Raw genomic sequence first — 17,452 nt, 5'->3', positions numbered from 1 at the left:
CTTCCTGAGGAGACTGAGGTCCTCAGGCCTATTCTTCACAGGATCTACCAGTCTGTTGTTGCCAATACAATCTTCTTGTGGTGATGCCCTGGGGCAATGACATCAACACAGGTGATGCCAATATGTTCAAGAAACTGATTAGAAAGGCTGGCTCTGTTATAGGAGTCAAACTGGACACACTGGAAGCTGTGGTAGAACAAAGGACCCCGGCAATCCTGGACAATGTCTCTCACCTTCTCCATGACACATTACCCGAACAGAGGAGCACTTTTAGTATAAACTAAAGCAAACATGCTGCTCCAAAGAGCACTATACGACATCATTCTTGCCCTCTGCTATTAAGCTCTATGAGTCAATTTATAGTCGGGGAAGTGATGCCCCCTCCTGTTAGACTGTTTAAGGTAACTTATATATCTGTGCATTTGTAATGCTACTGTGACATCATAATTTCCTTTGGGATCAATAAAGTATCTATCTATCTAAAGTGAGACCATTGGTTGTGGGAACACCAGAAGTAGAATGAGTGTAGTCATGCCCATTTGTTCAAGAACCTGATGGCTGAGTGGTAGTACCTGTTCTTGAACCTGGTAGTGCGAGTCCTGAGGCACTTGTACCTTCTACCTGATGGCAGCACTGAAAAGAGAGCATGGCCTGGGTGGTGAGGATCTTTGATGATGGATGCTGCTTTTCTGTGGCAATGTTTTATATAGATGTACTCAATGGGTGGGAGGATTTTATGCACAGGGCTGAATTTTACAGGATTATACATGCAAAGGTATTGGTGTTCCTATACCAGACTGTAATGCAACCAGTCAGCACACTTTCCACCACACGTCTATAGAAGTCTGCCAAGATTTTTGATGACATACTGAATTTCTGCAGACTCCTGAGAAAGCTCTGTTATGCTTTCTTTGCAATTATATTTATATGATGGGTCCAGGACAGGTCCTCTGAGATAGTGACCTTGTCCACCTCTGATCCTCCGATGATTACTGGCTCGCAGACCTCTGGTTTTCCTCTCCTGAAGTCTACAATCAGTCCCTTAGTCTTATTGACATTGAGTGAAAAGTTCTCTGGTGCACTACTGCAGTCCTTCGACTTCGACTCTCTTCTCTTCTGAGCCACAGCATCAGACTCAGTGCCAGAAATACAGTCACTGTGGCTCCCCCGGTAGGTCATCGCCCTCAATAGTATCCAAAGTTGAATACTTATTATTCAGGGGAACTGCCACATGGGTACTCTGCACTGGCTGCCTATTTCCCTTCCTTCTCCTGACAGTCACCCAGTTACCTGCCCCCTGCACCCTCAGGGTGAACGCCTCCCCTTAGCTGCTATCACCTCCTCAGTCTCCCATCTGAACCGAAGGTCACTGAGGTGCAGCTCAGTGCACCTGGTGCATATGTGGCGATCTTGGTGATCAGAATTCCCACATCTCACATACAGAACAAAACACAACCCCTGGAGCCATTTTCATTATGCTGACTGTGCCCTAACAGATGAGCAATAAAATATAAAGAAGACGAAAAAGAAGCTTACTGGATAATTACTTCACCGAAGCCTGGTGAGCCAAAGCCACTCACACAGTGGCTGTTCTGCTTGGCCCTGCCATTTTATTCGTCCTTTCCAATGAGTACTGTTCACTGATTAGGTGCAGTCCAGCTCCAAAAACTGCTGCAAAGTGCTGCTTTTTTAAAAAATCTTCAACCGTGTACCCATGTGAAATTGCCACTTCTTCTTGTGCTCCCCTTACTGATTTGGGCGCTGTCCAACTCCCACTGAGATGTTGATGCCCAGAGCTTGAAAGCATTCATGCAATATTCAACAGGTTAGACAGAAACAAAGATGGTATCTGATCTAGTATGATCTTACGCCATTTTTGGCCCAAATCAATCAACCCTACATTGACAGCCTCAGGAGTTCAGCAATGGGCCATACTGATGTTCTAATACAATTATGTTATCTAATATCAAGTACTGAAACCAAACTCGTCAGTAAATTATCTTAAAAATTGCAGTTTGAGCTGCTGGTACAAACACATGGAATGGAATGTGCATCTTGTCTAAAAGATAGCTTTCCTGTTATAGCATTAGAGTTAGTAAATTAATGCAGAAGAATCCTGTATTAAAGCAAGCATATGAGCACACTTTGGATGTCTGAACTAATTTAGACACAGAGTTGGGTAAGTATGGGAGCCATTCTCCACAATTCAAGACCACATCAAATGGGACCACACAGTACTTGTACTCAAAGAACAAAGAGGAATGCAGAAACTTAACTTGGATCATTTGGGCATTGTATGTAGTAGGTTGTAGCTTTGTCCTTTGATTAGCATAGACGAGGATCTGGAAGAGCCGGTCAGTACGTGCATGGTCGGCTACAGCTGCAGATCACAGGCTGACAAGAACATCAAATGTATAAGTGGTTTGTAAGGACAGTCCAGCATGTCTGAATGGACTACTGTGAGAAAGGTACAGTTCCCTAGTGACAAGGAAAGCTGAAGTTCTGAGGTAAAGCATTAAGCTCATTCACCACAACCGAATAAATATATATATATAATGGGGAATTCAACTCCATTTTCAGGATCTTTAATTACTGCACTGCTGCTGCAAAACAACAAATTTCATTTCATATAAAACAGCAATAATAAACCTGATTTTAATTCGAGCAAATTGCACCTGTGATTCCCCTAATGAAATTTGAACATCTTGTGAAATGAATCACTTCGTATACTTTTATCATCCAGCCGCACTTGGACACTTTGAGGCATCAGTACATTCAGTAAAAAAGGAACTAAAGCAGCAAGTCGTGGAAAGCAGATGGGGTGTTACTACAATTCACCAATTCACAAATTTCCCTTTGCTATAGACCCGCTCTATATCCATGACAGGATACACACTTGCAGAGATGCACAGAGGACTGAGGAAATGTCCCAGTCCGGTTCAACCCATTCAAGAGAAGAGAAGGTGGAAGAAAGGAAATTGAAATACAGATTCAAAGTATTAGTGTGTTTTTTTGACATTTGTAGAAGTTAGGAAACATTTTGATTAGAATGTTGTCTTATGAACATTGAGTCAGTTTATTAGATTTCATGACAGAGAGGGAAAAAAAAACTGTATTCCTTAAAGGACTGAAATGAACAGATTAGATTGTGCTGTCTCAAATAAACTGATCCAGAATGTCCGAATGCTCACTCTCTTTCCTAATTTCCGTTCTTTTTTATTTGTTTGTAGACTATAACTGCACATATTTCAAGCACTTCACATCAGGAGAAAATGCAGAGCTGTTCCAAATTACCACTCAGAAGGGTAAGTGATGAAAATGCTGAGCTTTGTGTAGGCCGAGTTTAATTCAGACAATTGTCCTGCTAACATCTTTATTTTTGCCAAAGAAAAGCCAAAAATGTAACACACATTTAAATGTTAATTTATAATTAATGAAGGGATAAAGGAGACACCTTTAAAAGGAAAGTTCAGACATTTTCAGGTTAAGTGATTTGACAGTGGAATTGATTTCTCCCATATTGGAGAATCTAGAATAAGGAGGTATGGTTTGAAAGTTCAAGCTGTGGTTCTTGGGATAAATCTGAAAACATAAATGCACAGAAGGTAGTAGAAATCTGGAACTCTCTTTTAAAATTAACATACAATATAAATCTAAGATTGATTTCTGACATTCAAAGCTAGTAGGAGCAAAAGTTGGGCTCATGACATTATAACATATAAGACCATAAGATAAAGGAGTAGAATTAGGCCCTTTGGTCTATCGAGTCTGCTCTGCCATTCAATCATGGCTGATCCATTTTTTCCCTCTTCCTCAACCCATTTCTCAGCCTTCTCCCCGTAACCTTTGATGCCATACCCAGTCAAGAAGCTATCAATCTCTGCCTTAAATACACTCAACGACCTGGCCTCCACAGCTGCATGTGGCAACAAATTCCACAATTTCACCACCCTCTGGTTAAAGAAATTTCTCCACATCTGTTTTGAATGGACTCCCCTCTATCCTGAGGCTGTGCCCTCTTGTCCTAGACTCTCCCACCATGGGAAACATCCTTTCCACATCTATTCTGTCTAGGCTTTTTAACATTTGAAAGGTTTCAATGAGACCCCCCCCCCCCATCCTTCTAAATTCCAGTGAGTACAGACCCAGAGTCATCAGATGTTTCTTGTATGATAACCCTTTCATTCCTGAAATCATTCTTGTGAACCTCCTCTGGACCCTCTCCAATGCCAGCACATCTCTTCTAAGATGAGGAACCCAAAACTGCGCACAATACTCAAGGTGTGGCCTCACCAGTGCCTTATAAAGCCTCAGCATCACATCCCTGCTGTTGTTTTCTAGACATCTTGAAATGAATGCTAACATGATATTTGCCTTCCTCATTACCGACTCAACTTGCAAGTTAACCTTCAGGGTGTTCTGCACAAGGACTCCCAAGTCCCTTTGCATGTCAGATTTTTGGATTTTCTCCCCATTTAGAAAATAGTCTGCACATTTATTTCTACTACCAAAGTGCATGAACATGCATTTTTCAACATTGTATTTCATTTGCCACTTTCTTGACTATTCTCCTAATCTGTCTAAGTCCTTCTGCATCCTACCTCTTTCCTCAACACTATATGCTCCTCCACCAATCTTCATATCATCTGCAAACTTGGCAACAAAGCCATCTATTTCATCATCTAATTCATTTATTTACAGCATAAAAAGAAGTGCTCCCACCAACGACCCCTGTGGAACACCACTGGTCACTGGCAGCCAACCAAAGGTCCTTTTATTCCCACTTGCTGCCTTCTTTCAATCAGCCAATGCTCCAACCATGTTAGTAACTTTCCTGTAATACCATGGGCTCTTAACTTGGTAAGCAGCCTCATGTGTGACACCTCTGCTTTCCCTCTCCTGAAGCCTACAGTCAGTTCCTTGGTTCTGCTGACGTTGAGAGGTTGTTGTTATGACACCACTCAGCTGTATTTTCAGTTTCCCTCCTGTATGCTGATTCATCATCACCTTTGATTCAGTCCGCAACAGTGCTGTTATCAGCAAACTTGAATATGGAATTGGAGCTGTGCTTAGCCACTCAGTCATAGGTGTAAAGCAAGTAGAGCAGGAGGCTAAGCACACAGCCCTGCGGTGCACCTGTGCTGATGGAGACATAGAGTAACACATCATGGATAAAGGTCCTTCGGCCCAACAAGTCTATGCCAACCACAGTGCCCATGCAGCTAGCTCAATTTTGGGCATTTAGTCCATATGAGGCTTCTTCTCCCCTCCTCCACCTCATGTACCTACCAAAGTTCCTCTGGCAACTTAGTCCACATACTCACTGCCCTCCACATGAAAAACCTGCCCCTCCAGTCCCTTTTAAATCCTATCCCCCTCACTCCAAACTGATGCGCCCTGGTTCTGTACACACCTACCCTGTAAACAAGATTTTTTACTGTCCAGCTTATCTATGCCTCTCATAATCTTAGACACTTATATAGGGTTGCCCCTCATTCTCCTACATTCCAAGGAATAAAGACCTAAGCAGGCCAACCTCTCCCTATAATTCAGGTTTGGCAACATCCTCATAAATCTCTTTACACTCTTTCCTATAATATGGTGAACAAAACTGTACACAGCACTCTGTGTGGCCTCACTAACTTAATGTTCCAACTCCTATATCCAGTGCCCCGATTTATGAATTTCTTTGTGCTAATCAACTTTTTCACCTCTCTGCCTGTGATAGCATTTTTACACTTCCCAGAGACCTACTATTCATAGGACAAGACCTTCATTTGATCTTCCAAAATGCATCATCGCACACTTCTCTGTATTGAAATTGATTGACCTCTCTTTGGCCCACTTCTCTAACTGATCAAGATACCCCTATAATCAATAATAACCTTCTTCACTATTTTACTTCACTGATCAAGATACCCCTATAATCAATAATAACCTAATTTTGTGTCATCTGAAAACTTGCCGATAAAGCCTTGTGCAACATCTAAGTTATTTATATAAATAACTAATAACAAGGGTCCCAAAAGCAACCCTTGTGGCGTACCGCTATTCGTCAAACTCTATTCTGAGAAGTAACTTGCAACCACCACCCTCTAACTTCTTAGCTCTGAAGCAATCTTAAATCCACCTAATGAGCTCTCCCTAGGTTCTATGGGTCCTAATCTTCTACACCAGCCTGCCATGTGTGGACTGCAATGTTCCAGTGAGAACTGTCCTTTGTTATTCAAATAACAAGCCATGGGTAACAAAGGACATTAAGGACATCCTGAACGCTAAAAAGAGTGTGTTTAGAGATGGAAATAGGGAGGAGCTGAGGGCAATACAGAGGGACCTGAAAGCCAGGATCAGGGAGGCTAATGACAGGTACAGGAGGAAGCTTGAGTGGAAACTCCAGCAGAACAACATGAGAGAGGTCTGGAGTGGAATGAGGACCATCACTGGGTTCCGGCAAACTAGCAACAGAGGAGCTGAAGGCAGTGCGGACAGGGCCAACGAACTTAACCTGTTCTTTAACAGATTTGACATTGTGGCCCCTGCCCATCCCCCACATGAGTCATCTGTTGTCAGCCCCCAACCAACACATATTCCACTCTCCCCTCCTACCCCTCCCCACAGTCCCACAACCTACTCTCATGACTATACCCCTTCATCACACGAAACCACCACGGTGAGCTTCACAGCTGAACAGTTGAGAAGACAGCGGAAACATCTCAACCCAAGCAAGGCTGCAGGACTGGATGGTGTCAGTACCAGGGTGCTCAAAGCCTGTGCCCCTCAGCTATGTGGAGTACTTCACCATGTCTTCAACCTGAGCCTGAGGCTCCGGAGGGTTCCTGTGCTGTGGAAGACGTCCTGCCTCGTCCCTGTGCCGAAGACACCGTGCCCCAGCGGCCTCAGTGACTACAAACCAGCGGCATTGACCTCCCACATCATGAAGACCCTGGAGAGACTTGTTCTGAAGCTGCTCCAGCCTATGGTCAGGCCACACTTAGATCCCCTCCAGATGGCCTACCAGCCCCGACTAGGAGTTGAGGATGCCATCCTCTACCCGCTGAACCGTGTCTACGCCCACCTGGACAAGCCAGCGAGCACTGTGAGGGTCATGTTTTTTGACTTCTTCAGTGCGTTCAACACCATCCGCCCTGCTCTGCTGGGGGAGAAGCTGACAGCGATGCAGGTGGATGCTTTCCTGGTGTCATGGATTCTTGATTACCTGACTGGCAGACCACAGTACGTGTGCTTGCAACATTGTGTGTCCAACAGAGTGATCAGCAGCACTGGGGCTCCACAGGGGACTGTTTTGTCTCCCTTTCTCTTCACCATTTACACCTCGGACTTCAACTACTGCACAGAATCTTGTCATCTTCAGAAGTTTTCTGATGACTCTCCCATAGTTGGATGCATCAGCAAAGGAGATGAGGCTGAGTACAGGGCTACAGTAGGAAACTTTGTCATATGGTGTGAGCAGAATTATCTGCGGCTTAATGTGAAAAAGACTAAGGAGCTGGTGGTGGACCTGAGGTGAGCTAAGGTACCGGTGACCCGTTTCCATCCAGGGGGTAAGTGTGGACATGGTGGAGGATTACAGATACCTGGGGATACGAATTGATAATTAACTGGACTGGTCAAAGAACACTGAGGCTGTCTACAAGAAGGGTCAGAGCCGTCTCAATTTCCTGAGGAGACTGAGGTCCTTTAACATCTGCCAGACGATGCTGAGGATGTTCTACGAGTCTGTGGTGGCCAGTGCGATCATGTTTGCTGTTGTGTGCTGGGGCAGCAGGCTGAGGGTAGCAGACACCAACAGAATCAACAAACTCATTCGTAAGGCCAGTGATGTTGTGGGGATGGAACTGGACTCTCTGATGGTGGTGTCTGAAAAGAGGATGCTATCCAAGTTGCATGCCATCTTGGACAATGTCTGCCATCCACTACATAATGTACTGGGTGGGCACAGGAGTACATTCAGCCAGAGACTCATTCCACCGAGATGCAACACAGAGCGTCATAGGAGGTCATTCCTGCCTGTGGCCATCAAACTTTACAACTCCTCCCTTGGAGGGTCAGACACCCTGAGCCAATAGGCTGGTCCTGGACTTATTTCCTGGCATAATTTACATATTACTATTTAACTATTTATGGTTTTATTACTATTTAATTACTTATGGTGCAACTGTAACGAAAACCAATTTCCCCCAGGATCAATAAAGTATGACTATGACTATGGCTATGTGGGCATTGTTGACGGCCTTGCTAAAGTCCAAACAGGCAACATGTATTGCCTAGACATGTTAACCTTCACACTGTCCATTCTGTTAGGGTGGAACTCACAATCAAAACTGATTTCATGGTACACTGATAACTAGTGTACTTTCCCAGTTTGCTTGTTGCCTATAGTTCATTAGCCTTCAGCAAGTGTACAAAATATTTGGGTGAGGTCATGCACTTCAGCTCAAATCAAAAGTAAAACCCACAGATTATTTGGTCTCGATGTAAGCTAAATGCAACATGCCATTTGCATTTGAAAATAAGCCTAATACCTTTACATTCTGAGCTTTGTAGTGAAAACTATTTTCCCAGGGCTCTATCATTTTATCCTGCAGCATCAGTATAGGTCAGATGGTGGAATCACACCTTGAAGTTCGATTGCTCTGGGTACAAAATAGATTCCAGAGGCATGAACACAAAAGCCTGTTTGCATTCCTATTCAGTCTTTCCAATAAGACATTAAATGGGGCCTATTTCCTCTCAGAAAGTGCACAGAAAAGGTCCTACAGTATGAGTATTGCATTAATTCAACGGGGAGTCAGAATCCATATACTTAGACCATAAGATTTAGGAGCAGAAGTAGGCCATTTGGCGCATTGAGTCTGCTCCGCCATTCAATCATGGGCTGATCCACTTCATCCAGTCATCCCCAATCCCCTGCTTTCACCCCATACCCTTTGATGCCCTGGCTAATCAAGAACCTATCTCTGCCTTAAATACACCCAATGACCCGGCCTCCACAGCCGCTCGTGGCAACAAATTCCACAGGTTTACCACCCTCTGACTAAAGCAATTTCTCCGCATCTCAGTTCTAAAAGGACATCCTTCAATCCTGAAGTCGTGCCCTCTTGTCCTAGAATCCCCTACCATGGGAAATAACTTTGCCATATCTAATCTGTTCAGACCTTTTAACATTTGGAATGTTTCTATGAGATCCCCCCTCATTCTCCTGAACTCCAGGGAATATAGCCCAAGAGCTGCCAGACGTTCCTCATACGGTAACCCTCTCATTCCTAGAATCATTCTCATGAATCTTCTCCAATGTCAGTATATCCTTTTTAAAATAAGGAGCCCAAAACTGCACGCAGTACTCCAAATGTGGTCTCATGAGTGCATTATAGACCCTCAACATTACATCCCAGCTTTTATATTCTATACCTCTAGAAATGAATGCCAATATTGCATTTGCTTTCTTCACAACCGACTCAACCTGCAGGTTAACCTTTAGGATATTTATTTTTAATTGATTAACTTTCTAAAACAAAAACAAATAATTCTTGGACATTGCTTTGCATGAATTAAGATTGAAGATTGTTTAATTACATTTTCTATATACAAGTTTAAGGAGAACAAAATAATTGTTATTCCTGATCCAATGCAGCACAAAAGATAAAGAACACAATAATAATAATAACTATAACTTTCTGGATACAATAATACAGGATAAACGAGCAAAAACAACTTATTTAATAGATATAGCCATTGCAAACACATAATTTACAGAAATAATTAAGTGAAAAACATTAGAAATGTGCTGGATTAAAAGCAGAAATTGAAAAACTTTGGCACATGGACAAGGTATACATTGTCCTGATAGTAATATCAACAATGGTGACATTCCAAAGGCACCACACAACAGCATTGAACAATTAGGACTACACAGTAGTAACATAGAACATAGAACATAGAATAGTACAGCACAGTACAGGCCCTTCGGCCCACAATGTTGTGCCGACCCTCAAACCCTGCCTCCCATATAAGCCCCCACCTTAGATTCCTCCATATACCTGTCTAGTAGTCTCTTAAACTTCACTAGTGTATCTGCCTGCACCATAGACTCAGGCAGTGCATTCCACGCATGAACCACTCTCTGAGTAAAAAACCTTCCTCTAATATCTCCCTGAACTATGTAAATATCTATGAAAATCTTCAGAAAGCCACAATACTAAACACCACTAGAATAGTCTGAAAATTCCCAGCAATTGACAAATCAGCGAGCTTCGTTTTACCAGCTTTAGCTGAGAAAAAATGAATAATAATAAACACACAAATATAAATAAATAAGATAGCTTATATACATTGATTATATGACAATAGAGAACTAGGCTGTACATAAGGTGACTGACAGGAAATAAAGTAGTGTTGGAGTTAGTTGGTGGAGGAGTTGATCAGTCCACTGTTTAAGAAAGGTAATTGTTTTTGAGTCTGGTGGGCCTGGCATCTTTCATGGTGTTACTGGCCCTTTTCTAGCACTTTTCTGTATGTATGTCCCTGATGTTGAGTAGGCTGGTGCCAATGATGCATTGGGCAGTTTTGACTACCCGTTGTAGAGCCTTCCTGTCTGCCAAAGTGCATTTTCCAAAACAAGCAGTGATGCAGCTTGTTAGGGTGCTCTCTATTGTGCCTCTGTAGAATGATGGAATATAGATGCGCAAAGTCCAGCTCTCTTCAGCCTCCTCAGAAAGTAGAGAGGTTAGTGAGCTTTTTTTGACTGTGTAGGATGTGTTCTAGGACCAGGTTTGCAGTTTTCATTGCTGTGTCGGCAATGTAAATAGGGGTGAGTGGTGTTTTACTGAAGTGGATGTTGATATTAAGGAAGAGGTTATTTTCATGGCACCAAGCCTCCAGCTCTTCCACTCCCTCTCTGAAGGCCATCTTATCATTGTTGGTGATGAGCCCCATTGGGGAACTTGTCAATGTGATTACTCGGGTGTTTGGCCCTGCAGTCATGTGTGAGCAGTGTTAATGTTGGGAAGGAGGAGAAGGTATGCATCCTGACTATCTGACGTCTGTTCATTAGTAAGTTCAACACCCAATTGCACAGTGGTGTATTTAGACTGAGGAGTAGGAGTTTGTTCACTAAGGTCTGTGGGATGAGGTGTTGTTAGCCATTGTAGTTCTTTTTTTCCTCCTAGAGGTACCACAGATTATAAAAGTGAAATAGCCTTCTTATGTGATAGGCAAATCAAATTTTGATTTGTGCGAAGAAACATGTAAGGACAGGATTACAGTTCAGACCACTGCAGCTACTTTGCATTTTGACTGGCATCCCAGTATCAATCTCTCAGGAACTACAGACTAGGAATTTAACAGAGCGTGTGAACCACCCAGCATATTTTATCTGAAATAACCCACACCTTTCCTGCCTATTGCTCTTTCCACAGAATACAGCATATCAGCAGCAGCCATAGCCATCATCAGTGTGGGGTTTATGATGCTGGGCACATTCTGCACACTCCTATCCTTCAGCAAGAGACTAGATTATTTCTTGAAACCAGCTGGAATGTTCTTCATCTTCTCAGGTGTGTTCCTCTTCGAGGTGTGATCAGGGAGTTAACAGCAACATCTCCTCTTTTGGGCCAATTTATTTTTATTGAAATATGTTGTCCATTAAAAGTAATATTCAGACGAAGTGCATGTTGCATGACTGTTCTGAAACAAGATGGAAAAATTACTACCAAATGAAAGGAATGGGAAAATCTTGATGTGTCAGAATTTGCTCTAAACCCCATGGGTGAACACCAGTCACAAATATGATCAAGCCAACAGCAGCTTTGGTGAGAAATAAGAGTATTCTGTGAATTGGAAATGGTTGTTAGTTGCTTTCTGTTGTTAAAGCTGTGAAAAGGACATAGCACCCTTAATGTCCTGTTGCATTTTGATGAAATTGCTGCAGATGCACATTAAACATTGATAAAGTCTGCCCATTAGCAGCATTAATACTCCTTTTCTGCCAATGGTAATTGTTAATAACACCAATCAATGTCTCTGCCTCCAATGTGAACAGTTAGAGGAATGAAGTCTCTTTCCTTTAGCTAATGAATTATTTGTGTACTATCAAAAATTGCCAAGCCTTGTATTTACTTTTTTAAACTTTTAACCCTGTGTCTGATATTCTAGCCTTTGTGCACCTGATTTAACATGCCACCCCCAAACTCCACCTTTAACAGTTACTCAATCTTTAAGTATTTCAACTCAAGTTATACAGGTTGTGCATAGTTCAGTTCTAATTATCCTGTTGTTCCCAATGGACCATTAGCACCAGGAATCTACAAGGCATTCCTAAATATGCATGGATAAGTCTATCCTCACCCCAGAGGATGTCCTGCCATACTAAGGTCCATCCTGGGGAAAATGCGCTAGTCACTGGGATGTATTTCCTCACCCATTGGATGAAAACTACTTGCATGCACCATCTATTCGCATCACTTACTGCCACGGCTCATTTACCTGGATAGATAATTTTACTGACCAAGTACTTGTTATAAATTGAACACAAGTTTCTAGGGTTTTTTTTCTCACCAAAATTTTTTCAATCTTTAAAGCAATGTTTTTTTCTTGAGACATTGTAAGTGTTGCCTACTTCGATGTACTCTTGTTAATTTTGGATAATAGTAATAAAAAGATTTGAAAAAAAAAGAATAAATTGAACATCGAATCAGGAGGTATGGATTACATGATTTATTTGAATCCCACTTATGGCCATGACCCACTCTACTTTTCACTACTGTATTCATTTATCAAGGCATGTGTGAAAGGTGGGCATGTTAACAGCTTTCCCTAGAGCAGGGAACAAATGAACAGATCTCAGACCGGATTGTAAATAATATTCACTTGACAACAGAGGGGGAGGGGACACAGCAACAACTCCCTGTCCTTAGGCAGCAGAATATATTACAATGAAACATCGCTCATGTGTCATTGCTTTAAAGAATAATCACTGGGTCAAACTTGCTGTCTAATCAAACTCTTTTTCAGTGAGTGTTAGGGTGGTAATTAAGGCCAAGCTTCCTCTCTGAATGTGAAATTCACTGATTGTTGTTGCATCTTGCTATTGACTCTCTCTGTCTTGCTTTATTTCAGGCCTATGCATTATAATTTCTGCAGAAGTCATGCGGCAGTCAGTGAAACGGATGATAGACAGCAAGGAGACCATTTGGACCCAATATGAATATTCTTGGTCCTTTGCCTGTGCTTGCACTTCCTTTATCATTCTATTCCTTGGTGGGATCATCCTCCTCCTGATCTCCCTACCACGCATGCCCCAAAACCCATGGGAGACATGCATGGATGCACCGCCAGAGCACTGAACAAGCAGAGGAACTTCAATACATCATTACAACCGGTTTATAAGCAGGAATAAAGTTCCCAAATTCTGAAGAAGATCGTGATGGGGCTTTAAAGGGATACTGTACTTGGTATCAGAGCTTATTTCTAAAAAGAAATAACATATATTATATATATTTGATTAGCGGTCTATATATCTATTTAAATAAAATGAGCAGAGGAAACTGAAGGCTGAAGATATTCAGGTCAGTCAGCCAATCTGACTTGCTGAATTTTTCCAGCATTTTCTATACATATTTTTAATTTCAGTTTTCTATTATCTGCAGTAGTTCGCTTTGTAAAATGAAAATTAGTACTTATTGAATCCAAAATAAAATCAGAAGATGTTTATTGTTGGGAGGTTAATTTGCCAGTTGGTCAAACCTTAAACCTTTCAGATGGCTGATGCAAGTTTTCAGTTTTATTTAGTCAATGCTTTTCCTTATCAGTGGTAGACCAGGAAGGTTGTTCTCCAAATGTGAACACTAATGAACTCACACATTTGGTGATGAACCTTTGGTGGGTGGAAGGTGCAATAGATATTTGTGGTGACTGTACTGTTTGGCAAATGATTGTTTCCAGTTCTCAGTGCTCGATTCACTTGGATGTAATTGTCTGATTCAGAACAGTGAAGGGAAGAAAGGGTCACTTAGGGAGAACTCCCTGTTAGATTCTTACAATTGCAGACCATCTGATTAGCTTTAAAGGTCAAGAAATTCAGACTGGCATATCTCCCATATCCTTCCAGATTGATGGTTCTTATAAAACCTACTTCTTAAAACTATTTGATGCACATTTTGTTTAATGAGCCTCACTACCCATATTTGTCATTGTTCTCTGAAACATCTGTATTTTCAAAACATATTTTAGCAAAGCAGCATTGATTGATCCTACTATAAAACTTCACTCTGCTCAGTGTAATGTGTTGATATTTGTAACTGACTAATTTGGGAAATTAACTGCACAAGGCAAAACATAAATTTTATAAAATATATATTGGACCTGTGATAATCACCAAGTAAGAGGACTACAGTATTTGATTTTGTAACGCCACTTTAACACAAGAGATTGGTAGCTGCAAGTTAGCTTTCACCTCCATTGTTACATTTTATTTCTCTGTCCTTTTGAGTTGTTCTATTTTCACAGTACGACACTCTTTGCCTAAATATGCATAAGCATACTGAATGATGTACCTTCTACTCAGGCAGGTAAATGGTACAGATCTCATCTGATCCAATTAAAATGATAGAAAAAGATATTAGAAACAATAAAATTAAATTTAGAGTGAAACAGCAATTAAAAGAAATTGTTTGGGCCTGGTCATAATGCAAGAATTATTTAATCTCTGACAATAGCATAATTAGAGCAATAACAACATTTTTAAATAAAATCATTAACAAAGGTTCGTTTTTAGCTATGCTGCAAAGAGTGTTTAACAACTAAAGCAAGGATATTTCAGCTGAATTCTTCCTCAGAAATGTGCAGACTTTTCTAGTGGCCTGTTGATATTTTGCTCAATAGCCCTTCATATCTAAAGTCTGGACTAAGGAGAGGAAAGGTATTTGACAACTGATGATTGAACCTGCTCACATTTGCTGACTAACTTAATACTAGCTACTGAGAGTAGGATTCATTGAATTATACCACACAGAAGTGGATCTTTTTAACCACCTGTCAATGATGCCTATCTATGCTACTCCCAAAGGCATTAGGCCCATATTCCTCTATTTGTGTATCCCTTTTCTTTACTGCGGAAAATCATATAAAGTTTTGGTGAGGTCATATCTACGGCACCACATTTGGCTTTGGCATCGGCATCCTTAGTTAAGGAGATGTACTAGCATTGGAGGTAACTCAAGAGATGAATTCAATTAATTACTGGAAATGAGAAGATTTTCCTAATCTACAGAAGTTAGATACACGTTCGTTCAAATGTAATTGAATGAGGAAAGATGGTATTGAAACATAGAAGATCTTAAATGGCAGGAAGAAGCTTGAGATATATCAATGACTGGGGGAATTTTTAAGAGGGGCAGTGACTTAAAATAGAGGTGTCTAGGAACAACTTTGTGGAGGATTTTGATTGACTGAAATTCTCTATGTCAAATAGTTGTGGGGGCTAGATCACTAGTGGTGATTTAATGAGTAGGTAGATACATCTTTGAAAGATCCGTCCAACTAGCATAAAAAAGGAATTGAAGCCTCATGTAGTGGATTGTATTGAGTGGTAGGCGGGCTTAAGGGACTCAGTGGTCTACTCCTGCTCCTAGTTAGTTGTTTTCTTATGAAGCCTATCCGACCAGTACTGCATTAACAACCAACCTGTACTCAGTGCCAAATGAAGATGGAATCTAGGCATTTCCTCATCTATATGACTTGCGACCAAATCAGATGATGCCGTTTCCTGTTAGTGTCACTTGCACACACCGGGCAGGAGCCACCTGGGTGCGATGGTTAGTACAAAAATCTAGAATCATTTGTGAAGACTGTATCATCATAATTATTGCCTCACTCATATTCCAGCTAAATATGAAGGTGGTATGTAAATTAAGACACCACATGCCATTGCCAGAAATGTAAACATAATGCATGTATTAAAATATGTGTGATGATTGTATTATACAGGAACTGACAAGAGTGGTCTCTATATTCCCCACTCTTTGAGCGTCCTTCAGAGTCTTAACAATAGATTATTTCATTTTATCTTCCATAATACTTGTACAAAGTTATCCGGGAGAAAATGATATTTTGTCATGTTATTTCTTCAATTAAACGTAAATAAATAATAAAATATACCAAAAAACTAAAGACACTTTTTTTTTAAAAAAGAGCATAACCTGTTGCTATGAACGTGACCTCGCACATCACCTGGCACAGCCGCAGTGCCGAGGGGGCTGAGTTGTCCAGGACTAGCCGACCCGCCTGGATTCGGATGGCCTGGCCGTGAAGGGCCAGCAATCTGCGGCCAAGGGGCAATGACTAGAGTCGAGGGCTCCGGCACCATCACCATCACCGCCACCTGGGCGGAGTCGTTTAGAAACTATTTGAGTGAAAACGACATTAACAGAATAATTATCAACAAAAGGTGCAGAAGTACTGACTTTTTCCTCACAGGATCCGCAAACCGGTCAATTTGGTCGAATTATGAGTCCCGGCGGCGAAGCGGACAACCGCAGGCGCTCGTTTCCCGCCTCCGACCGCACATGCGCGTTCGCCTGTTCGTGTTCGTGTTCGTTCTTGCAGTAAACCGCAACCCGTGTCTCTCAGGCCAAAACAAAGAATGTTATTTGGAGTCTTTGTTATTTCAGCCGTCGTCTGGCGTTTCATTAATAAAAATTGAAACATTCTTCACAAAGTAAAAATCATGTTCGGATGACACTCGCCAAATATACTGAGAAATAACAGGAGCCAACTATCCAGTACTTCCAGCTTGCTTTGCCATTCATTAAGATCACGGCAGTTAGATCTAGTGGCACTTTCTCAGCACTGTCGACGTCACACAGGAAAACCTGTCGTCGTGTTTTTAATGAGCATTGTGAATGAGCCTCCATAGTTCTTCAGTTTGCAAAGATTCACCACATGAAGAAACTTCTATTCATTTCAGTTCCAAAACGCCATACATCCAAGCGAAACATTTCCCAGCAAACCTTTTACGAAATTTTATTTGCTTCAATTTCCTCTGAAATCAACAAGACGCGAAACGATGTTATTTGGTGGCCTTGGACGATCAGGGCCACCTTTGTTTCAAGAAACTCGCCTATGAATGAAGGTTATGGAAACTAAAAGATGACCAGTTTGATCAGGGATGTATGTAGCTAATTTAGTGGAAATTGAGTAACAGCGGTGCAAACTATTTCCCCTCAAATACCCAATTTAAAAACTCTAACTCAGGCCTTCAGTACAAGAAGTAAATTTTAAGTTTGTTGCTACTTTGTTTAAATAAAAGGTTTGTCTTCACACCTTCCATACCTTTCCCTTATCATTTTAAATCTTTGTGCCTGGTCTTTGATTGGAATGTCTCTTATTAATAATAACAATATAAGTTATGATTTTGCAAACCACTATAAAATCTCAA

General features: G+C 41.4%; 1 protein-coding gene across 1 annotated transcript in view; it reads left to right on the top strand.

Moving 5' to 3' along the window:
• Positions 1-16,146, top strand: part of cacng1b (calcium channel, voltage-dependent, gamma subunit 1b) — a 53,267-nt gene extending 37,121 nt beyond the window's left edge. Inside the window, exons 2-4 of the mRNA XM_072241997.1 lie at positions 3,231-3,305; positions 11,436-11,573; positions 13,135-16,146. Of these exons, the coding sequence (XP_072098098.1) occupies positions 3,231-3,305; positions 11,436-11,573; positions 13,135-13,361 (440 nt within the window). The 3' untranslated portion in view covers positions 13,362-16,146. The remainder of the gene's footprint in view (positions 1-3,230; positions 3,306-11,435; positions 11,574-13,134) is intronic.
• The last annotated feature ends 1,306 nt before the right edge of the window (positions 16,147-17,452 follow it).

Source organism: Mobula birostris, chromosome 24, assembly GCF_030028105.1.
Source record: "Mobula birostris isolate sMobBir1 chromosome 24, sMobBir1.hap1, whole genome shotgun sequence".
In the NCBI taxonomy this organism is placed as follows: domain Eukaryota; kingdom Metazoa; phylum Chordata; class Chondrichthyes; order Myliobatiformes; family Myliobatidae; genus Mobula; species Mobula birostris.
The sequence above is the reverse complement of the archived record's forward strand: the minus strand, read 5'-3'. Positions and strand labels throughout refer to the sequence as shown.